At 42.6% G+C, this 25,423-nt stretch overlaps 2 protein-coding genes across 2 annotated transcripts; both read right to left on the reverse strand.

Annotated features, from left to right (window-relative positions):
- Positions 1 to 1,601: 1,601 nt before the first annotated feature.
- Positions 1,602 to 5,436, reverse strand: LOC139460895 (uncharacterized). The gene is made up of 3 exons (XM_071242370.1): positions 5,361 to 5,436; positions 4,341 to 4,423; positions 1,602 to 1,826 (listed from the first exon to the last, which is right to left on the reverse strand). Exons 1-3 carry the CDS (start codon positions 5,434 to 5,436, stop codon positions 1,602 to 1,604), a joined length of 384 nt encoding a protein of 127 aa, XP_071098471.1.
- Positions 5,437 to 7,539: 2,103 nt separating this feature from the next.
- On the reverse strand, positions 7,540 to 17,326 carry LOC139460344 (uncharacterized). Its single transcript, XM_071241834.1, has 4 exons — positions 17,194 to 17,326; positions 15,358 to 16,358; positions 12,581 to 12,790; positions 7,540 to 7,557 (listed from the first exon to the last, which is right to left on the reverse strand). The coding sequence occupies exons 1-4, from the start codon at positions 17,324 to 17,326 to the stop codon at positions 7,540 to 7,542; spliced, it is 1,362 nt and encodes a 453-aa protein (XP_071097935.1).
- Between the last annotated feature and the right edge of the window lie 8,097 nt (positions 17,327 to 25,423).

Here is a 25,423-nt window from a genome sequence, read left to right on the forward strand (position 1 = left end):
AATGGCGGCTATTACAATGTCATTCTCTCTAAATACAAGCTGCACCCAGCAAAACTGAATGAAATCCAGACCCGGATGACGCTGAAAATTGATTAATATGAACGTTCTGTGAACTCTGGGGTGAGTTTGAGTCATACTAAGGCTAGGTAAGCGGCTGATGACGGGGATGACCGCTTGAGGCGGCGCGCTTGGATTTCCGATGCAATATACACGACAGTGTGGAGTTTAGTAAGGGTCGCTATATGGCTGAATTAATGCCGATGCGACGTAAAACATTTGTCAAGTGAATTGCCTGTTCGAATGGATATACATGATCGTTCTGGCTTCAAAGCCTGCACGGGGCGGTCGGGTAGCCAAGTGGCTAAAGCGATCTCTCGTCACGCCGAAGACCCGGGTTTGATTCCCGACAATGTGCAATGTGTGAAGCCCATTTCTGGTGTCCCTCGCCGGCTATTGCTGGAATAGTGCTAAAAGCGGCGTAAAACCATACTCATTCACTCACTCAAAGCCTGCATCATTCACAGCCTAAGTCGCATGATGACATCGTCTCTATTTTTGACGTTATTTCTATTCACCGATTAGACCAGTGAAGATTCCGGGGTAGAATAGGTCTACAGCAACCCATGCTTGCCGTAAAACGTGACTATGCTAGTCGTAAAAGGCGACTAAGGGGATCGGGTGGTCAGGCTCGCTGTCTTGGTTGATGCATGTCATCGATCCCAATTGCGTGGATCGATGCTCATGATATTAATCACTGGATTGTCTGGTCCAGACTCGATTATTTACAAAACGTAGTCATATAGCTTGAATATTGCTGAGTGCGGCGTTAAACAACAAACCAACCAACCAACCAACCTATTCACCTATTGAGTGAGTTGTGTTTAACGCTGCTTTTAACAGTATTCCAGTTATATCGCGGCGTGTCAGCTTAATGTGGGAGGAAAGCCCGAAGTGATGCAGGTCTCAGACGTTTACCACTTCGGTGAAACCAACGAGCACGGGTATGGTGCTGACAAACCTAGAAACATAATCGGGGCGAACCGGGATTCGAACCCACAATCATAGGTTTCTGGCGTGTCCACGGGACGCAACTCTGCGCAGCGAATCGCGGCGCCTTATACGACTGGGCCACCCGTGCCCCCTTCACCGATTGAGGAATTCCTGGACAGCTGTTCCATATGTCTGCACTTGATTGATAAAGTAACCACACACTGACGATCATCGGGAAATGAACGACAGTTAGCTTGGTAGTGTTCATCCAGGCGAGGTCATCCGCTATTGTCAATATAAAACGCCAACGCCAGGGAATAACCAGTCTCGATTATCAGTCGAAACAGATTCCATTGGGTATGAATGGATCACTGGAAATCAGTGAAGACACGAGCTGATCGCGAAAAGAATATTATAAGTATGTCCTAACGGTAGCACCCGCCTCGGGCATGGCATCCCAGTGGGCTAGCACTATAAATTTGGCATTAGTCCGGACGAGTACAAGCAAGCAAGCAAGCAAGCACGCACGCACGCACGCACGCACGCACGCACGCACGCATGCACGCACGCACGCACGCACACACACACCTTGTTTGAGGATGTAACAGCAACTATTTCATATGATGTTTCAGAAGGTAGTTAAGAACTTCAGGTTTGCGAATAAATTTGGCAGGCTTGTACTGTACGCTGGATGCCTCTGGATTGACGCTCAGAATGAGCCGTCTGACGCCTTCAAACGTCCCCCTCTCCATCTGCAGCACCACTGGCTCCAGGACACCACCGTAGGCGACGATTTCCCCATAGTCTTCATGACAGGAGGCGAGACATGTACCCAGCTGAAACAACCAGAAAGACATTATGTGTGCGGTATAGACTGGTGTAATAGTATATGTGTATGAGACATTTGTTGTTTGTTTGTTGTCTATATCCCAGCTATATGACGGCGGTCTGTAAATTATCGAGTCTGGACCAGACAATCCTGTGATTGACATCGATCCTCGCAATTGGGATACGATGACATGCATCAATCAAGTTAGACTAACATTTAGTCTATGAAATCTTATATTACACAATACCATTTTCGATTCTAAAAATATAAAAAGAGCTGGCTAGACTTGCTTTTGTATACGTTTCTAGATTATTTTTTTTCATAAGATAAATATATTCCACAGTCATGGGATTACAACCAAGTCATCTGGCCTGACCACCCGATCCCGTTAGTCGCCTCTTACGACAAGCATAGTCGGCTCTTACGGCAAGCATGGGTTGCTGAAGACCTATTCTACCCCGGATCTTGACGGGTTGTGATATTACATGTACATGTGTGGTATAGACTGTTGTAATATTACATACTGTATATTATTACATGTACAGTGTATTTTACGGAAGTTAGCTCACAGCTCACATATGTCACCATATGAACAGTAGGGGCTACTTTTGCAACTGCTTGTGTCTATTTGCCAAAAATGATCTAATATCTTCGTATAGAACGCTATGCAAGTTTTGTGCAAGAAATTACATATTCATTTCAAAATTAACACTTAGGGATGACAGTGTTAATATGGTGACACTAGGGGTTACATCTACAACTGCTAGTGTTCATGTCATGTAATATCTGTGGATAGAAAGTTATGCGATTATGTTTGAGAAAACACGTATAAAAGTAATATTTGTTTTGGAAAACAAACTATGCAATCATAAATTCATTGCAAAAGTTAACACTAAGGATTGATAAAGCAGCCGTAAGTGTTCCTATGATGACACTTGGGGTTACATTTTCAGCTGCTAGTGTTCATTTGCCCCAAATGATCTAATATCTCTGCATATAAAGTTATGCAATTGAGTTTTTAAGGACCTGTTTGAACATGACCTAAACACTCTTTTTAGAAAGTTGTATACTTGTGTTTTTGAAAACCTGTTTGAAAATAATATTTGTTTGTGAAAATACACAAAGTAAATATAGATTCATATTGCCTTTTACAGTATTAAAGAAGTTGTTATCCATAAAAATTGTGTCTATCTAGGTTTGTCAGCACCATACCTGTGCTCATGGGTTTCACCGAAGCGATAAACGTCTGAGACCTGCATCACTTCCTCCAACATTAAGCTGACACGCCGTGATATAACTGGAATACTGTTAAAAGCGGCGTTAAACTCAACTCACTCACTCATAGTTACACTAAGGATTAGGCGAGCGCTAAGTGTCGTACCACCGCATATTTGCCATGCTTTTCCTGAATCTTGTCAATCACATCAGTGCCAAAGGGACAGAGAATTCAATGGTATTATGATTATGATTATGATGATATTCAGATTAAAATTTTAAAAAGAACAGCAAAGGGGGATTCGGTGATCCTGACACAGTCAGGCTCGTTAGGCTCATCATCAGCTGAGGTCCCTAACACGCAGCCCAGACAGCGAATGGGACTTCTCCCAGGAAGCCCTGCCCAGTCGCACCCACGGAGAACTTTTCAGAGAAGACTTCCCAACACTGCAGCCTTCTGCATTACCAAGATTGTCAGAAGGGCCATATTCCTGGTAGCAAACCCGGGTACTCTCCCAATGCCAGTCAACAGATTGGGAGGTACCAAACCTAAGGCACCGAGAACAATGGGGAGTCGGACAACTTGGTACTTGGGATGCAAGCGTGACATTTCGAAAGCGGGGTCCGCATAGTTGCCATGTTTTTCCTCAATCTTGTCAATCACCTTAGTGTCAAAAGGGACAGAAAATTCAATGATATAAATTATTTCATTGGATTTATCAAAAAGTACAAGATCAGGTTTGTTGGCCTGGATGCGTCTGAGGCTGTAAATGGGCCCATTCAAAAGGATTTTGTATTTATCATTTTCCATGACGCCCTCTACATATTCCTGGTCGTACCCTGGGTGGACCTCTGTGTCAAAACCACAAGCATGGCGAAGACGGTAATAAAATGATCGAGCTACACCATCATGTGGTTTAAGATACTGTGTTTGTGCCAAAGCTGGGCATCTACTGATAATGTGTTGGACAGTCTCATTAAATTCATTACATAATCTACATTTCATATTTACATTTCGATGCAAAATCACACATTGACGGTTTCGAGTGGGACGTGACTGGCCCTGAGCAGCAAACAGAAAGCCTTCTGTTTCACTTTTTCGTCGTGATATTGCTGGAATATTGCTAAAAGCGGCGTAAAACCATACTCACTCACTCACTCAGACAAATAAATGTGTGGAAACGTGTACAATGCAATTCTATCAGGAAGAGCCCAAACGTTAATCAAACCACGCCCTATTATTATTATTATTATTATCATCATTATCATCATCATCATTATTATAGATTAAGAGCTATGGTTTCACCAGTTCCTTCTCTGTGTCTGTTAGAATCACATCCTCCACAAGTTCCACGAATATGTAGTAGAAACAGTTCTTTGGAATATACCCTGAAACAAGAGTCGATCAGTCAAATGTATTTCGTGACGTAATATGTGAAGATTGTCAGTGGCAGCAAATGATTGAAGCGCTCGTAAAATGTTACAGTCTGGTCACGTCAGCCCTTAACAGCAAGTGTGATGTAGATTGGATACATTTTGTCCTTTTAAAGGAACAATCGATGTTTCTTATTCCCTTTTTATGTGCCAATATAAGGAGATCATTCGTCCACACTTAATTTGCAAGACACTGAGCGGTTTAACAATGTGCCTATGCAAACTGGTGGCAGTTGTGAACCTTATATTTTGATTGCATTCGTCACCCCTTTCCGTAACCTGCAAGAAGACTCGTCCCCCTATCGATGACTGTTATGTGCGAAAATACGACAAACCAATCAGAATGCGCGTATGCTTTCAAGTTCATCGTCAAAGAATCCTTCAGAAATAATTTTTGATTTTTGACTTACCACCGAGGTAACCAGTCAGTCTTTTGACTTACCATCGGGGTGACCAGTCAGTCTTTTGACCTACCACCGAGGTGACCAGTCAGCCTTTCGACTTACTACCGAGGTGACCAGTCAGTCTTTCGACTTACTACCGAGGTGACCAGTCAGTCTTTTGACTTACTACCGAGGTGACCAGTCAGTCTTTTGACTTACTACCGAGGTGACCAGTCAGTCTTTTGACTTACCATCGGGGTGACCAGTCAGTCTTTTGACCAACCACCGAGGTGACCAGTCAGCCTTTCGACTTACTACCGAGGTGACCAGTCAGTCTTTCGACTTACTACCGAGGTGACCAGTCAGTCTTTTGACTTACCATCGGGGTGACCAGTCTGTCTATTGATTTACCATTGGGGTGACCAGGCTGTCTTTTGAATTACCATTGGGTAGACCAGCTAGTTTTTTGACTCACTAGCGTGGATACCCGTCGCTGTCACTTGACTTACCAAGAAGTTTGTCCACGTGGATATTTTCTGTTGCCATGTACTGCTGTATAGTACCCGTCCATTTCTCCTCTGCCATTCTGACAGCTTCATTGAAAACTACTTCGGGATACCTGTCCGTGTTTGCGCTGAGAAAATCGCCAATTCTGTAAATATAACAATTAGAGGAGGTGCAGTCATGTTTAACTTCGTCTTTCTGATATGAAGGCTGATTGAATGATTGAGTTCGGTGTAGTCATGTTTAAGTTCGTCTTTCTGATATGAAGGCTGATTGAATGATTGGGTTCGGTGTAGTCATGTTTAAGTTCGTCCTTCTTATATGAAGACTGATTGAGTTCGGTGTAGGCATTTTTAACTTCGTCTTTCTGATATGAAGGCTGATTGAATGATTGAGTTTGGTGTAGTCATGTTTAACTTCGTCTTTCTGATATGAAGTCTGATTGAAGGATTGAGTTTGGTGTAGTCATGTTTAACTTCGTCTTTCTGATATGAAGGCTGATTGAATGATTGAGTTTGGTGTAGTCATGTTTAAGTTCGTCTTTCTGATATAAAGGCTGATTGAATGATTGGGTTCGGTGTAGTCATGTTTAAGTTCGTCCTTCTTATATGAAGACTGATTGAGTTTGGTGTAGGCATTTTTAACTTCGTCTTTCTGATATGAAGGCTGATTGAATGATTGAGTTTGGTATAGTCATGTTTAAGTTCGTCTTTCTGATATGAAGGCTTATTGAATGATTGAGTTTGGTGTAGGCATTTTTAACTTCGTCTTTCTGATATGAAGGCTGATTGAATGATTGAGTTTGGTGTAGTCATGTTTAACTTCGTCTTTCTGATATGAAGGCTGATTGAATGATCGGGTTCGGTGTAGTCATGTTTAAGTCCGTCTTTCTGATGTTAAGGCTGATTGAATGATTGAGTTTGGTGTAGTCATGTTTAAGTTCGTCTTTCTGATATGAAGGCTTATTGAATGATTGAGTTTGGTGTAGGCATTTTTAACTTCGTCTTTCTGATATGAAGGCTTATTGAATGATTGAGTTTGGTGTAGTCATGTTTAACTTCGTCTTTCTGATATGAAGGCTGATTGAATGATTGAGTTTGGTGTAGTCATGTTTAACTTCGTCCTGCTGATATGAAGGCTGACTGAGTTTGGTGTAGTCATGTTTAACTTCGTCTTTCTGCTATAAAGGCTGATTGAATGATTGAGTTCGGTGTAGTCATGTTTAAGTTCGTCCATCTGATATGAAGGCTGATTGAATGATTGAGTTTGGTGTAGTCATGTTTAACTTCGTCTTTCTGATATGAAGGCCTTTCAGTCGATTGAATGATTGAATGATTGAATGATTTAGTTTGGTTTAATTCCGCTTGGAACAGTATTTCAGCTACCGTATTCGACGTAATAAGCGCCCACGGCGCTCTCAAGATTAGAAATAGGGGGCTCTTATTAAAATATTATTTTGAATTGAAAGATACATTTCGTGGTTTATGCTTGAAATGTTTATGTACGTCAGATATATTTTTACATTGATCAATCAGAAGGGGTGCTAATTGGGATTGTTCACCAGCCAATATATTAGCAAATGTCGCCGTGGGCGCTTATTAGAGCGGGGCGCTTATTACGTCGAATCGACCAGTGAAGATCCGGGGTAGTATAGCTCTTCAGCAACCCATGCTTGCCGTAAAAGGCGACTATGCTTGTCGTAAGAAGCGACTAACGGGATCGGGTGGTCAGGTTCGCTGACTTGGTTGACCAAAATGTGCGATCTGCAACAGTTATACGGCCCGTCTGCCACTCGTCGCAAATATATAAAACTGTATACGAATGTAAGGTGTTCTATTTTGTTCCCAATGCATTTTACTTGGAAATCTAACTAAAATTATGAAAGCCATCAATTATCAAAGACATATCTTACGGTGACCAACATTGATTTGTATGTCTCCACCATTCACTATAGGAGGATGTGGGAGCAACTTTTCGCCATCGTCACAGTGAATCGAGATGTTTAAAACACAACCTGCTCTAGTTTTATATGTATGAATAATAAAGAGATAACTCAAGATCTTGGTAGGTAAAAAATACATAAAATTCCCTGACAGTTGCACGACGTTTATGGTACGAATAACAAATATGACTCGTGTTCTCAGCTATGTCCCTCTTGATTGCTGCAATTCAAATTATAAAAGGTTATAGACACTGTGTTATCTGCCAGCATAAAGACATATGAGTTTTATAAGTGTTATAACCATCAGAACTTCAAAAATATATATGTTTGGAACTTATACATAAGTATCCGTTCGTATATAAATATAGCCTACTTGTTGATACAACCGTTCTTGATTAAGTTAAATGAATATACTTGTTATACTTTTTGTTATGAGTACAGTACACACTTGCATCTACAATCACGTGAAGTCCGCAGTGTTAAGAAAGCCCTCAACTAAAGTCAGCACATATTATTATGGACCATACCGTCAATGAAACCGACATTAAAAACTTCAGGGAATTTACTTATTATCCTACATTAACATAAGCAGCGGCGGCAGCAGAAGGGCGGCTGTGCGTGCGTGCGTGCGTGCGTGTGTGTGTGTGTGTGTATGTGTGTATGTCTGTGTCTGTGTAAGCAAAGGCGGAGGCAGTAGGGCGTGTGTGTGTGTGTGTGTGTGTGTGTCTGTGTAAGCAAAGGCGGAAGCAGAAGGGCGTGTGTGTGTGTGCGTGCGTGTTTGTGCGTGCGTGTTTGTGCGTGCGAGCGTGCGTGTGTGTGTCTGTGTAAGCAAAGGCGGAAGCAGAAGGGCGTGTGTGTGTGTGCGTGCGTGTGCGTGCGTGCGTGCGTGCGTGTGTGTGTGTCTGTGTAAGCAAAGGCGGAAGCGAAAGGGCGGGTGTCTATTACTAAAATCTAACATAACATAAAATATACTGAACAACAAAAGTTCCTGTGACATCGAATAAGGTTTAATTCAAATTTATATTTTTTACCAAATCTGAAACAATTTCGGTTTGCACCAGATAAAAGACTCCTGTATGTGTTCAAATGGTTTAATTTGCCATACTGACTTCAGAAAATGCGTGATTTCATAAAAAAAACAACCATGAACATGCTAAAATGTCAATTTACAAATCAGTAGCGTGTGTGTCTACCTCTGGTCGCGATGCAAGCACAGCATCTTCGTTTAATGGAATGGACCAGGCGTCTCACAAAGTCCTGCTGGAGCATGCTTCGAAGTTCCTTGAGTGTCTGTGGAACACGTGGTTGAGGTCGAAGGCGCCGATCCATCTCATGCCACATGTGCTCGATTGGTGAGAGATAAGGGGAGCGAGCCGGCCAGGGGATGACATTCACGTTGTTTTGTTGAAGAGAATCCTGAACAAGTCGAGCAATATGTGACCGGGCGTTGTCATGTTGAAAGGTAATGCCTGGGCCATGACGACGCAAAAAACGGTAGAACAACAGGGCCGATGATCTCGTCGTGGTAGCGCTGTCCATTGAGATTACCCTCTACCACTATCAAACGGGTTCTCGGTTTTGCTGTAATCCCACCCCATACCATAACGCTGCCGCCCCCGAACCGATCTTCTTCCATGACACAATGATTGACGTAACGTTCACCTCGACGTCGGTACACTCGAATCCGTCCATCGCTGTGGCTGAGGTGAAAACGAGACTCGTCAGTGAATAGAACTTGTCCCCACTGCATGGCCGTCCAGCGTAGACGCTATCTGCACCACTGTAGACGTGCTTGACGGTGGTTTCCTGCCAAAATGGGTCGTCTGGCGGGTCTTCTGGCGACAATCGCTGCACATCTGAGGCGACGACGTACGGTTTGTGAAGATATTCGTCGAAGGCCAGGGATGCTTCTTGCTGTCATTGTTGCTGGCTGGAATCAATTTCGTAGGTGTGTTGTTCGAATCCAGTTGTCTTGTCGATTATTGGTTACGCGTGGCCTGCCACTCCGAGGACAGTCTCTGACTGCATTCGTCTGTTGCCAACGTTACCATTAACACCAAATGGTGTTTCTGTGGACGTTAAATTGTCTTGCAAAATCACGTTGACTCGATCCTGCTTAAAGCATACCAATGGCTCGCAGACGCTCATTTTCGGACAGGCGTGGCATTTCGTAACGTTGAATAATTGCGTAATTTTGTTGTTTTTCTGAGTGTTTGTTGTCAGCACGATGCTAAACAATGAAGTTTGGAATCCTGTAAACGCACATGTATTTATACCCATTCTTGGGTAGTGAAATACATGGGGCTTGCATAAAAGTCAACTTTTGCATGGAATACATGCTTTTCTGTACCAGTTGCGTTTTTATGACTTGATTCCATACATGTACTACAATATTGAAAACCAAACTTTCCTTGTCTGAAAAATACACTAAAATATTGGTGTCACAGGAACTTTTGTTGTTGAGTATACCTCAAAATACTACAGATCTTTTGCTATGTGGAGATGCTGCACTGACTATACATGTCGTCAGTCACACAATCTTCACAACAATCTTACCTTTGACAAAACTGATACTTGGGTGCAGTCTCTTCATATCCAGTTATTTTAACCAGATCTTGGCTCCTGTACCTGAACAGACCAGTTCTCGTGGTGACGACAATTTCATACGTCTTCCCGATCTCAACCTACAATGAAATTATATGTTTCTATCTGGCGGTGACGACAGTCCCATACGTCTTCCCGATCTCAACCTACAATGAAATTGTATCTGTCTTCCTGGTGGTGACGACAGTCCCATACGTTTTCCAGATCTCAACCTACAATGACATTGTATCTGTCTTTCTGGTGGTGACGACAGTCCCATACGTTTTCCCGATCTCAACCTACAATGAAATTGTATCTGTCTTTCTGGTGGTGACGACAGTCTCATACGTTTTTCCGATCTCAACCTACAATGAAATTATATCTTTATATCTGGTGGTGACGACAGTCCCATACGTTTTCCCGATCTCAACCTACAATGAAATTATATCTTTATATCTGGTGGTGACGACAGTCCCATACGTTTTCCCGATCTCAACCTACAATGAAATTGTATCTGTCTTTCTGGTGGTGACGACAGTCCCATACGTTTTCCCGATCTCAACCTACAATGAAATTGTATCTGTCTTTCTGGTGGTGACGACAGTCCCATACGTTTTCCCGATCTCAACCTACAATGAAATTGTATCTGTCTTTCTGGTGGTGACGACAGTCCCATACGTTTTCCCGATCTCAACCTACAATGAAATTATATCTTTCTATCTGGTGGTGACGACAGTCCCATACGTCTTCCCGATCTCAACCTACAATGAAATTGTATCTGTCTTTCTGGTGGTGACGACAGTCCCATACGTTTTCCCGATCTCAACCTACAATGAAATTGTATCTGTCTTTCTGGTGGTGACGACAGTCCCATACGTTTTCCGATCTCAACCTACAATGTAATTATAACTGTCATTCTGGTGGTGACGACAATCCCATACGTTTTCCCGATCTCAAAATACAATGAAATTATATCTTTATATCTGGTGGTGACGACAGTCCCATACGTTTTCCCGATCTCAACCTACAATGAAATTGTATCTGTCATTCTCGAGGTGACGACAATCTCGTAGGTCTTCCCGATCTCAATCCACAATGCAATTATATCTGTCATTCTCGTGGTGACGACAATATCGTAGGTCTTCCCGATCTCAACCAATAATATAATTTATATATCTGTCATTCCCGTGGTGACGACAATATCGCAGGTCTTCCCGATCTCAACCAATAATATAATTTATATATCTGTCATTCCCGTGGTGACGACAATATCGTAGATCTTCTCGATCTCAACCAATAATATAATTTATATATCTGTCATTCCCGTGGTGACGACAATATCGTAGGTCTTCCCGATCTCAACCAATAATATAATTTATATATCTGTCATTCCCGTGGTGACGACAATATCGTAGGTCTTCCCGATCTCAACCAATAATATAATTTATATTTCTGTCATTCCCGTGGTGACGACAATATCGTAGATCTTCCCGATCTCAACCAATAATATAATTTATATATCTGTCATTCCCGTGGTGACGACAATATCGTAGGTCTTCCCGATCTCAACCAATAATATAATTTATATATCTGTCATTCCCGTGGTGACGACAATATCGTAGGTCTTCCCGATCTCAACCAATAATATAATTTATATATCTGTCATTCCCGTGGTGACGACAATATCGTAGATCTTCCCGATCTCAACCAATAATATATATATATCGGTCATTCCCGTGGTGACGACAATATCGTAGATCTTCCTGATCTCAACCAATAATATATATATATCTGTCATTCAGTTGGTGACGACAATATCGTAGGTCTTCCCGATCTCAACCAATAATATATATATATCGGTCATTCCCGTGGTGACGACAATATCGTAGATCTTCCCGATCTCAACCAATAATATATATATATATCTGTCATTCCCGTGGTGACGACAATGTTATATGCATGCCGGTCTCCGTTAGAATTCAGTACCACAGATATTACAAGCACGTCACAATACCCAAATGATACTGGCATGTTGCCAGACACACCGACGAAACAATGCCCTGTGACGTCAGTCAAGCGCCTCTCAGTGATCAACATATTTTAGCTTTTCTGTTTCAACTTTATTCATGGGGTAAGAAGAATTTATAAATAAATTGGAACTAATATACGTATTATTTTTTCGATTCATTTATAATCATTATTGAGCACATGAATGCAGTTTATTAGGTGTTATATATTGACGCTGCAGACAACAAAAACGTCGCCGATCCGAGGACTGTTTATCTACCGTGTGACATTTTTAGCAATAGATCAGTTAGGTCTGTATGTTAGGCCGTATGATTACTACTGGCAATGGTTATACGTGTAACAAAAATGACATAATTACTTAAATAAAGCGACAAAACCCTTTCCATATCCAACAGAAATCTCTGCATAAAGCAGAGTCGATTATACAATTCCGACTATATCATGAGCATGTGTTTGTGAATCACTATCAAATAGTAATGTTACCGGGTGTTCGCGAAAATGTGTGTATATTCTGCCCCACAAACCCGTCACAAACACATGCAAAGGCATGTCAGTTGACTCGTTAATACGGGAATGTGTTATTCCTGACGTTTTCGCTAGGAACACTATCGTTTAATGAGGTTTCAAAGTAAATGAGGCAGAACCAATGACCTGAAAATATACCGATCTTACCTCTGTGGCTAGGAAAGTATCCGGCTGTTCTTTAGTTGTATCCTCCTCTCGAATAAATTCATAGAAGTTGGCTTGTGGGTTGATTGTGTATTCGACAACACCTGGGTCACTGTCACGCGAATTGACACAAACTCCATACAGTGCCTCTGTGGCGATGTGGTATGGGGAGAAGATGGGCGTGTCGCCTATATAACGCTGTAACAGTTTGGCCTGAAATGAATTATTTAAAGCATTACATTTGACCCCTGTTCAACAAATAAAGTCACCTTAGCGCAACGACTGTCATAAGTTTATGTAAGTATGAGGGTTAGGATCTTAGAGCTAAGGTCGTTTTGTGGAACGTGCGTCTAACCAATAAAAAAGTCTTATGATATCGGCATGTCCATGCAACATTCTGCATCTGAAACGTGACAAAGTAGAAGAGGGAGAATAAGTTTACTTGGGGGAGCAGTTATTGACCATCTCTTGGAAAGTCAGGCCTATACGTACTTAGGGATGCAGGTTAGGGACAGACTCCAGAAAGCTCATATCAAGGAAAAAATGAGGGCAGAGTACAAATGTAGACTTAAGAAAATCTGGAGTTCATAGCTGAACGCTCGCAAAAAGTTAAAGCCACAAATACTTATGCTGTACCTGTCCTTTCATATTCTCTTGGTGTTGTTGATTGGACGAAACAAGAAACTCACGGTATTGACACCCTCACACGAAGAATCATGTCAGACAATAGATCCCACCACCCTCGCTCTTCCCCTACTCGCTTATATTTACCAATTATGATGGGAGGGTGTGGTTTGATTAATGTGGAGGCTTTTCATGAGAGAACTGTTTTGTGCACTTTTGCACACATTTTTTGTCTCATGATCCTCTTGTGAAGCATATCAAATCGCCCCAGGCTCAGTTTTTCAAGGAGGGGCTATCTAAACGACAACTGCATCGAAATTATGTACAGCGTGTTGAGAGGATCAGCAACCCTGCAGAGTCCTTTGCTTGGATGAAGTCGACTGGCCTGAAAAGAGAAACAGAAGGCTTTCTGTTTGCTGATCAAGACCAGTCACTTCCCACTCGAAACCGTCAATGTGTGATTTAATGTAAATATGAAATGTAGATTATGTAATGACCTTAATGAGACTGTCCAACACATTGTCACTGGATGCCCATCTCTGGCACAAATATTGCATCTTAAGTGACACGATGGCGTGGCTCGATCCTTTTATTGCCGTCTTCGCCATGCTTGTGGTTTTGACACATGTCCATCCATGGTACGACCCGGAATATGTAGAGGGCGTCATGGAAAATGATAAATATGGTGTTAAGCCTCAGACGTATCCAGGCCAACCAATCTGATCTTGTCCTTTTGGATTAATCCAATGAAATCATTAATAACATTGAATTTTCTGTCCCTTTTGACACCAATGTGATTCACAAGATTGAGGAAAAACATGGCAAATATGCGGACCTCGCTTTCGAAATATCACGCTTGCATCCCAAGTAACAAGTTGGTACCCAAGTCCCATTGTTCTCGATGCCTTACGTTCGGTACCTCCCAATCTGTTGACTGACATTGGAAGAGTACCCGGGTTTGCTGCGAGGAATACGACCCTTCTGACAATCTTGGTAATGCAGAAGCTTGCATCTTTGGGGAGTCTTCACATTCTCCGAAAAGTTCTGGGTGGGTTTGACTAGGCAGCGCTTCCTGGGAGAAGTCCCATTCGCTGTCTGGGCTGCGTGTGGAGGGGGCAAGGGCCCTGAGCTGATGATGAGCCTAACCAGCCTGACTGTGCAAGGATCACCCTAACCCTCTTTGCCCCTTTTATGTATTTTAATAAATAAATAACAGTTTAACATTGTTATCAAAGACCTGCGGCTGAATTCCTGGGAAGAATCGTCAAGCCCATTGAAGACATTGCAGATCGTCATGGTCATGCCATTTGCGTGTAATCGGACCAACTACTGATTCATCCTAAGAAGGTCAATGGTGTATAGGTTAAGTATTGCCTCAAACAACTTTCTAAACCGATCATTCTATCCTTTGAAGAGCCTAAGCCACAGTAATCGATACGTAATAGTGTTGTCTGTGGCTTAACGCAACGTTCCTATACACTGACATTGTCAAATACATGCAGGCCGTTTTAGCTGTTTTTGCCGACTACTCTATAATCTGTGTTAATAAAGTCCTTGCACATCGCAGTTTAATGATATACAAACACGAAACAGTGTCGAATAACGAATTACAGTGCCAGAATTGTCATGTGAAATATGTGAGGTGGGTTTGCGAAAATCCAATACTGCTGTTACTGCCGGTATACGGTCTTATATTAGGTTAACAACAACCATCTTGGATGTTTACTGATGGTATAGGCTCATAATGGGTTCTGCTCCCTGATTGGTCAATTTCATATGGCTTAGTTATATTTCTCACTGGGGCTTAAAACATCATTCACATACAATTTTCGCCTCAATAACTTAGAGACCCTCACTCACTCACAACCAATAATACCCGTGAAGATCCGGGGTAGAATAGGTCTTCAGCAAACCATGCTTGCCGGAAAAGGCGACTATGCTTGTCGTAAAAGGCGATTAACGGGATCGGGTAGTCAGGCTCGCTGACTTGGTTGATGCATGTCATCGATCCCAATTGCGTGGATCGATGTTCATGATGTAAATCACTGGATTGTCTGGTCCACACTCGATTATTTACAGACCGCCGTCATATAGCTGGAATATTGCTGAATGCGGCGTAAAACAACAAACCAAACCAAACCACAACCAATACTAACTGAGTTTTCATAGGTTCCCGTGGCCGTCCCTTTGATAAGACAGCAACCAGACCAAAGCTTGTGCACCATGTTCTGACATCCATAACTCAGAGCTTCCCTCACTGCAGCGGCTCTAGCTGGGTCTGGTCTGATGTGACATTGAAGCTGCCGACGAAGGTCATCTGTGATGCTCAACTCCATGGACAAAGTCCCACGCTCCACATCATCACAGAGCTCCCCCCACCTCTCCTCCACCATACGGAAGAAGTTCAAAGCAACTGAAGCAGTCAAGAAGGACAGGACTTTGAGGTCGGGTTCCAGAAGGCCAAAGAAAGCATGGACGTACAGCGACTCTTTCTCCGTCGCTATCGTATACACAGGAGAGGGGGAGGCGGTAAAGGGCCAAGGTGGGTAGCTGGAGGAGGAGGCGGGACCCCGTAGGACCCCCGGGGCGATCTCCTTTGGGGGGTCGATCACTCGAACGTCATGAAGCTTCTTTAAAGAATACATTCCTGGATATGAATACATTTCAGCCTTCACATATAGTAGTGACATCAATATAGTATTGGTGTAGCTCTCACTATTCCGAGGAAAGATTTTACTTCTACCGGACGATGTTCCAGATGTGATAGATAGATAGTTCACGGGTTCTGGGAACAGTACATTGTCCTTTCCCTCCAAAACCAGTTGAACATATTTCTCATACGATTTGTAATCTGTCAGTCCGTGCTGGGAACGAAACTCGCCCGCAGTCCTAATCCTATGAAAGCTGTGGTCTGTTCCGTACACGGTGTCTGAAGACTTCTGAAGGATCTCCTTTAGGGTGAGGTTTTGATGTTTTGCTGTATGTGTAATCCAGGCATGGAAGCGTTGTTTGACTGAAGCGTTGCTTGTCCTGAGATTCCTGTTGAACGTGAGCTGGTTGTACAGTGACTTGAATGTGTGGCTTCTGGCGGGTGAGAGACTTGCAACATGAAGAAGGCCACCAGCAATCACCATCATTGCCGATGCCAGAATGAACTCTGAAAATGAATGTTTTCATAAAAGCATCAATTATCACATCCTCGTATATAGAATATACACGTTCCACGCTAGAATGAAAGAGTGAGTATGGTTTTACGCCCCTTTTAGCAACATTACGGCAATATCTCGGCGAGGGACACCAGAAAAGAGCTTCACACATTGTACCCATGTCGGAATCGAACCCGGGTCTCCGCCGTGACCTGCGAACGCTTTAACCACTGGCCTACCCGACCGCCCCTCGCGATAGAATAGATCTAAAATAACCCTTGCTTGTCGTAAGTCGCGACTAACGGGATCGGGTGGTCAGGCTCACCGATTTGATTTATGTGTGTCATCGTATCCCATTTGCTTCGATCGATGCCATTACTGGATTTGTGTGGTACAGACTCAATTATTTACAGTCCGCCGTCATAAAGCTGGAATATTGCTGAGTGCGGCGTTAAACAACAAACAAAGAACTGTTAAAATTCAGCATATTAAAATATGTTTGTTGACAAAAAATTACTAATCACCCAGTAGTCTAAAGCGGCGACTAACGGGATCGCGTGGTCAGGCTCGCTGACTTGGTTGATGCATGTCATCGTATCCTAATTACGTGGATCGATGCTCATGATGGCAATCACTGGATTGTCTGGTCCAGACACAATTATTTAGACTGCCGTCGTATATAGCTGGAATATTGCTTAGCGCGGCGTTAAACAACAAACAAACAAACATAGTATATTCATCCTATCAATCACTGGTTTGTCTGGCCCAGTTTTCGATTACTTACAAGTCGTCGACATGTTGGAATTTTGCTGAGTAACGCGTTGAAAACAAACAATTAAAACGTACCAATCACATTGATCCATATCACCTGGAAGTCCTCTGTGTCCACGCACAGACATTTTATTCCATGAGCGGCAAGAGTCGTCCCCGTGATGACCAGACTCACCGCAACGCTGGAAAACACGAGTACCCAGTTCATGGTAACCCATTGACTGAAGCTTTGTTTCTCCTGACAACAATTGAGCTCCTCGGATGAATGTTCTCTGGGTGAATAAGATTTGTCGTTTCCGAAGTTTTCGAAGTTTGTCACATCACTTCTGTGTTAATTATGGACAAAAACCGTCAAAACTTGTCACTTCGTTCTTAGCTTAAAGCGATGAGTTTTATATTACCGCACACGCTATTACCCAAAATGAATTATTCAACAATAAATATACTTGTCATTGTAGTGTCAAACGTCATAGAATGTGGGTCAAGGTATGAGGGCCTAGTGGTTAAAGCGTTCTCTCGTCAAGCCGAAGACCCGGGTTCGCTTTCCCTCATAGGTACAATGTGTGATGCCCATTTCTCTGGTGTCCCGGGCGGTCGGGTAGCCTAGTGGTTAAAGCGTTCGCTCGTCACGCCGAAGACCCGGGTTCGATTCCCGACATGGGTACAACGTGTGAAGCCCATTTCTGGTGTCCCCCGCCGTGATATTGCTGGAATATTGCTAAAAGTGGCGTAAAACCATACCACTCACTCACTCACTCTGGTGTCCCCCGTCTTGATATTGCTGGAATATTGCTAAAAGGGGCGTACCACAATACTCACTCAAGGAGCGTCCGGTCAATATGGAAATACTTATATTTGTACTATCTGTGGTATCTCTAATGATGTTACTCACTATTATTCTGGACCCGTGAAAATCTGGGTAAAGAATTTGTCTTCAGCAACCCGTGGTTGTCGTCAGAGGCGACTATGCTTGTCATAAGAGGCGACTAACGGGATCGGGTGGTCAGGCTCGTTGACTTGGTTGATGCATGTCATCTATCCCAACTGAGTTGGTCGCTGAAACTCTTTTGAATTGTCGGTTCATGTGGGGAAGAAACAGAGTGAGTCAGTTGTTATATAAAGGTGTGTTCCAAGAAATACATACTTGTCTTAAGGATATCGGCTGATCTGTGTAAAGGGTAGTAACGCGTTCCATGATTTGCATTTCTAAGATCTTTGTTACTTAATGTAACTGTCCAAATATAAGAAAAAGGGAGATAGTGTGCATTTTAAAAGATTTTTGCATAAAATTACAATTAAACGAGGACTGGTCAATAGTTTTAAGTCTGACTAATTTTCAACCATGTTTTCATAACAAAGTGAACTAGTAAATATAGTACATTGAGTAGTTCGGTGCAAGTGTATTTGATATTTTGAGGCCGTTTATATAGTAGTGACAGCCAGTTGAACGTGACAGAGGTTCAAATGGCCACAGAAATTGAATGAACAAGTACCGAGCAGACTTTAAGTTATTGACTTCAGAGAAAGGTACTCCCAAGGAAATTCATGACCGCATGTCACAGGTGTATGGGGATAAGTGCCCTAGCTATTTCACTGTTAGACGTTGGGCAGCTATGTTTAAGGCTGGGAGAACAAGCCTTGGTGATGATACTAGGTCTGGGCGTCCCTCAACTTCCATCATTGAAGATTCAACCAAGGAGATGGAAAAACCTATACTGTCAAATAGACGTTTTTCCGGTGGCTTCAGAAAACTTCTTCCTGGCTGGAATTGAAAAACGTCACTGTCGCTATGAGAAGTGTATTGAAAAGGAGGGAGATGAAGTTGAGTATATATTCTCACAATTGTTGGTTTTGTTTTTTAGGCTTAGAACCTTTTGACCAGCCTTCGTAGTTTCGATTTTTTTATAGGGGTGGCCCAGTCGTCTAAGGCGCCGCGATTCGCTGTGTAGAGTTGCGTCCCTTGAACACGCCAGAAACCTATGATTGTGGGTTCGAACCGATTATGTTTCTAGATTTGTCAGCGCCATACCCGTGCTCGTGGGTTTCACCGAAGTGTTAAACGTCTGAGACCTGCATCACTTCGGGCTTTCCTCCCACATTAAGCTGACACGTCGTGATATAACTGGAATAATGTTAAAAGCGGCGTTAAACCCAACTCAGTCACTCACTCGATATTTGATAATATTGTAACAACATATCCGAAAACATCATACTTATAGTATTTATGTTAATGTCCACATTTGTGAGCATATGGATACAAACGCAAGTTTTTAATGTGCTGTGAATTCCATTGATATAAAACACCATACAATGCTAGGTTACAACGTATTGACGTCACAGTTGAAGGAATGTAGAGATTCTCCTCTCATTCACTTTTGCTGAAAGCAAGACGCGACCTCTCGTAAAATGGGACCTTTTTCATGTCCTAGCTTTGAAGATTTGACATGTAGCCTAGATTCTGGCTTCACCGTTTCATATTCATAATGGCGATAGATTATAATATATGGGACTTCGTGTAGTAAGGCTTTGTGACTGTGATTATTTACAGGTTTTGACATTGCTGTCATATTGCTAACTGTGACCTAACACGGATTTCCGAAATAATTCTGAAATAAATAGAGTCAGTGTATGTATTCGCGTGGGTGCGTGCGTCTTTGTATATTTCAGAATAAAAGCTGTTTTAACACACACACCCCACCCCACCCCATATATACACTCTTCAAAAGAAAGAAACGCAAAGGTAGATGTTTAGTTATTGTATTGTACCTAATCAAGTCGATATATATTATTTAATATCATAGATCCAAATATGAAATTTTTGAGCTCGATTGTCACATGTTGTCGTTGTCTAAAGGCATTGCCCCGGGCAGCACTCAAGGCTCTGCATCTCCTCGGCACTGACTGGATAAGTGTACGAATTCTGTCACTGCTTGTAACGCGTTGGCCAGTTGTGGAAGTGTCTGCGGCGTGTTCTGACGTTGACGTACATGTGGATCGAGATCATCACAGGGGTGTTCAATTGGGTTGAGATCTGGAGATCTCCAGTGCAAGTCGTTGATGTTGGAATTATGAAGGTAGTCTACCGTGACACGAGCTGTATGCGGTGGAGCGTTGTCCTGTTGAAACAGCTCACTCTGGCGGTCAATGATTGGAAGGAGGTGAGGTTGAATAATTTGATTCATGTAGCGATTTGCTGTCAAATTTCCCTGAACCACAACCAAGTCAGATCTCGTGGTGTAGGATATGGCCCCACACACCATGACGCTACCGATAACTGGTCTTCTGGGTCGTATATTCCAGCCGTCGCTATATAGGTGCAATAATCTTGGACCCGACGTTAAACCCCATTTCACCTCACCTCTATAGGTGGATGATATAGAACTTCTGACATTTGTGATTATGTAATCCCAGGATGAACGACACACAGAAAGATTTATATGATGATTTAAATAGATACGTGACTGTCACGTGACTCGAGAATGGAAGTCCAGGCGAAGACATCTGAGTATCGTGTGCAATTAGATTACATTGAAACGGAAGAGAGAAAACGGTGTGAACTTTTGAGGCTTGAAATACAGAAGATGGTTGATATGGAACAAGCAAAGGAAACGCTTATTTGAGAAATTTGAGCTGACTGACTCATTGCTTTTGGTGCGTTTCCTGATAATGTCGACCCGTGAAGATCCGGGGTAGAATAAGTCTTCAGCAACCCATACTTGCCGTGAGACCCGTGGAGATCCGGGGTAGAATAGGTCTTCAGCAACCCATGCTTGCCGTAAAAGCCGACCATGCTTGTCGTTAGAAGCGACTAACGGCTGACATGGCTGACTTGGTTGATGCATGTCATCGATCCCAACTGAGTGGATCGATAATCATGATGTCAATCACTGGATTGTCTGGTCCAGGCTCGATTATTTTGCAGACCGCTGTCATACGGCTGGAATATTGCTGAGTGCGGCGTTAAACAACAAACAAACAAATCCTGACAAGGTCCCCCCTGATTTAGTGATCAAACTGTATTGAAATCAAGGAATATAAGTGGGTATGGTTTTACGCCGCTTTTAGCAATATTCCAGCAATATCATGGCGGGGGACACCAGAAATGGGCTTGACACATGTCACCAATGTCGTGAATCGAACCCGGGTCTGCGGCATGACGAGCGAACGCTTTAACCACTAGGCTACCTGACCGCACCAGTGAACTTTAAAGATGAATTAAGAAAGAACTTGTCGAAAGCTATATTCAGTCACTGCTAAATGCCGATAAACAACCAGTTAAACATGGTCATGATAATTTACCTGATTATGGAAACCTTCTTTTTCTTTCTTTTAAAAAAAATATTTTTTATTCAATTCAGTATATGACATAACAGAGTTATAAATGGAGTAGCACGTCTTGTAGCATACTTGTTAGGTTTAGGTTACCTATACAGCAGACAGCAGGTCAGCAAGTTTAAGTTCGATACAGGTGTCCATCAAAGTTTACAAATGGTGAAAACGGGCAAATATTTGCCATATTTATTAAGTAAACTATGTGTGAAGCTATATCCCTACAAATTGGTTGTGTAAAAAAAATTATTTAAAAAATATTTAAAAAAAAAAAAAATCTAAAATAAAAATAGATTATGGAAGCCTGATTCCACACATTGATTCGACACCTGTTCCCACGAAACAGACACAAAGACACGTGAACAGGCAACCTTTTGCTTCGACCAATCTGAACATAAGCGCGGTGGAATTTACGCCTAAGAGCGAGTTTTACGCCGCTTTTAGTAATCAATATTCCAGCTATATCAAGGCTGGTGACACCAGTAATGGGCTTCGTACACTGTACCCATGTTGGGAATCGAACCCGGGTCTTCGGAGTGACGAGCGAACGCTTTAACCACTAAACTACCTGACCACCCCTTACGCCTAAGTTTACACCCGATTATATTCATAGGGATCCGAGGTCTGATGATAAGCATATGAGATTGCCAATATGACAAGAACCTCAGGAACAAGAGTAGATTACCTCTTCCCGAGCCAGGTATATTTAATGGCCACCCTAGCTAGCGTCCATCCTTCACGGGTGACTGCGACTGAAATTCGTGAAATTCACTTTCTGGAGAAACTTCATTACCTAAAGGGGGGCACGGAGAGCCCAGTTGTCTAAGTCGCCGCAATTAGCTGTACAGAGTTGCGTACCTTGGGCACGCCAGAAACCTATGATTGTGGGTACGAATCCCGGTTCGCCCCGATTATGTTTCTAGGTTTGTCAGCACCGTCATTCCGGACTGATGCTGATTTATAGTGCTAGCACACTGAGATACCATGCCGCAGTTTAACATGAATACCTCACTCAGACAGTATACTGACTTCGAGCCGACCAGTCCTTGTTAATGCCGAGCGCCAGACAGGGTAACAACAAGTACCATCTTTTAACGTCTTTTGGTATGACGCGGCCGGGGATCGAACCCCGGACCTTCCGCTCTCTGGGCTGACGCTCTACCTCTAGACCACGGAGGCGGTTTTAAACATCACGTCGGGCTTTCCTCCCACCTTTAGCTCCCAAAATGACTGGAATACTGTTAAAAGCTCACTCACTCACTCACTCACTCACCCACTCACTCACTCACTCATTACCTAAAGACATATATTGGTGCACTGTGAAAGGTGACCTTGAAACATGCATATGATACGTATTCATTTACATAGATTTTGTTTGTTTGTTGTTTAACGCCGCACTCCGCAATCTTCCAGCAGTTCATTTACATGGAGTAATTACTAATTTGGATAAAGGTTTGTCTGTCGAAAGCAGAATATGGTATCAATATCTTTTAACTATTTTCAAAAATGTAATTTGTTTTTATCATGTGTAGATATTGCCTTGAAATGCTTCACATACCGTTTAATATTAATTTGACAGTTGTCTTCACTATCATGTATGGCAATAAAATAGAACTGATTGACAAATTACCTGATATTAATTTAACAGTTGTATTCAATATTAACCTTCGTATGGCAATCACATAATTACGGGTGTTGAAAGATAGAGGCTCAACATGGAACATACATGTTTATGAAACTATCAGAGCAAATATCACTATATTCGTTCGTGTCTATATGTCCGAAATATTTTGAGTGAGGTTTTATGCCGCTTGTAGCAATATTCCAGCAACATCCCGGCGTTTGCGTGAGTGAGTGAGTGAGTGAGTGAGGTTTTACGCTGCTTATAGCAATATTCCAGCAACATCCCGGCGGAGAACACCGGAAATAGGCTTCACGCAATGTTCCCGAGTCTTCGGCGTGACGCGCGACCGCATTAACCATTAAGATTCTCCACCTCCCCTGCAACATGTCACGATAACGTGACGGCGTAGGAGGCTTCTCTATCTGGTCTGGACTCATGTATTTACAGGCTGATGTGATATAGGTGATATATTGATGAGTAGTGCGTTGCAGAACAAACGAACACATTTCAGTTATTAAAAACAAACTTAATGTAGACAAGTTGGCGTTAAGTAGCCCGTGTTTTCTTTTCATTTCACCTGGGCGGTCGGGGAGCCTAGTGGTTAAAGCGTTAGCTCGTCACGCCGAAGACCCGGGTTCGATTCCCGACATGGGTACAATGTTTGAAGCCCATTTCTTGTGTCCCCCGCCTTGATATTGCTGGAAAATTGCTAAAATCGGCGTAAAACCTCACTCACTCACTCAGTCACTTTTCATTTCACCTAGTCACTTATAATGAAATGTTAACTAACATGTCTCTTGTAAAGTTTTACCTAACACAGATTAACTTGTCCGGTGTCAAGAAACAGGTACTGTTAAACATTCCAATGGCATAAACAGGCTGTAGACGCGAAATCAAAGTACGACTATAGCTGAGTTCGTGTCTCGCAGATCGGGAGGTCAGGCTCGCTGACTTGGTTTGATGCATGTCTTCGTACCCCAATTGCGTGGATCGATGCTCATGATGTCAATCACTGGATTGCCTGGTCCAGGCTGGATTATTTCCAGACCGCCGTCATATTGCTGGAATATTGCTGAGTGCGGCCTTAAACTTCAAACACTCAAACACACAAACAAACAAACAAACGGAGTGGAGTAGAATGAATACTCGTATGCAATATGCTCAACTGACTTGCTTTCGCTGATGGTTTGGTTTTTGTGCAATGTAGTCTGCTTCGGCGGACAATCGAGACTGATTTTATTAAGGAGTTGGCATTCCAAGTTTACAGCCTTTTGGCTTCCGGTTGAGAACGTCTATCCGTGCCCTTAGTGACGACTTCATTGTCGGTGTCGTAAATTTTCAACGCCGTAGATCCTTGCTCAGAATATCAATCACTGGATTGTTTAGTGCAGCCCGCTTGTAGCCAGATTGCTGTGATTTTGCTGACAAACCAAACTATACGTTGGCATGTTTAACATAGTGTTCCTTCACACAGATCAAATTACTGCTTACAAGGCACGTTTCTACCAGATTTGCTATCGTGAACTAAATAGACATTAAAGCAAAATTTCATAATATCTGTTGTAATTATATTTCGATTTTCGAAAATATTATAGCTAAGGTTTGGTGTTAATTAATTATACATATATGTGTAACAGCTGAAATGTCAATTTGACAAGTTGATCAAATTAAACGATTAAAATGGAATGGATGTAAATGAGTTTCTAGCTGGCTTTGATGTGTTAGCCGGGAACAACTTGCAGATTCAGTAAACCAAAGGATAAGACGGACGTGGGGATGGCTTTTCTGTTCTGTATTGTGTTAGTACTTTCAATTGAAATGGGTTCCATATGTGACGGAGATATAGTTGCTAGCAAGTTTAAACTCGATATTGACAATAATTTAACCTTAACTCGCACCTGGTGGGAAAGAAACCGGATCTCCAAAATGCATTGTTTCACCATGTGCATTCATGATTTGCGATGTCTGTTTGTCAAGATATCACCAAAACACTGCTGGGTGTCGAATTTAGGGGACACATTAAACACCACCACCGTTGATGAAGTTGCTGAGACAGGACATATCTACAGCGTGGATCGAGGTGAGTATGAGGTTGGCGATACCTGTCAGTAATACCTGGTTATCCCCCTCCACTGAGTGAGTGAGTGAGTGAGTGAGTACGGTTTAACGCTGCTTTTGGCAATATTCCAGCAATATCATGGCGGGGGACACCAGAAATGGGCTTCACACGTGTCACCAATGTCGGGAATCGAACCCGGGTCTTCGGAGTGACTAAGCTACCTGACCACCCCTTACGCCTAAGTTTACACCCGATTATATTCATAGGGATCCGAGGTCTGATGATAACGGGAA

The sequence above is a fragment of the Haliotis cracherodii genome, unplaced genomic scaffold (genome assembly GCF_022045235.1).
Source record: "Haliotis cracherodii isolate W230 unplaced genomic scaffold, xgHalCrac1.p SCAF_14, whole genome shotgun sequence".
Taxonomy (NCBI): Eukaryota; Metazoa; Mollusca; class Gastropoda; order Lepetellida; family Haliotidae; genus Haliotis; species Haliotis cracherodii.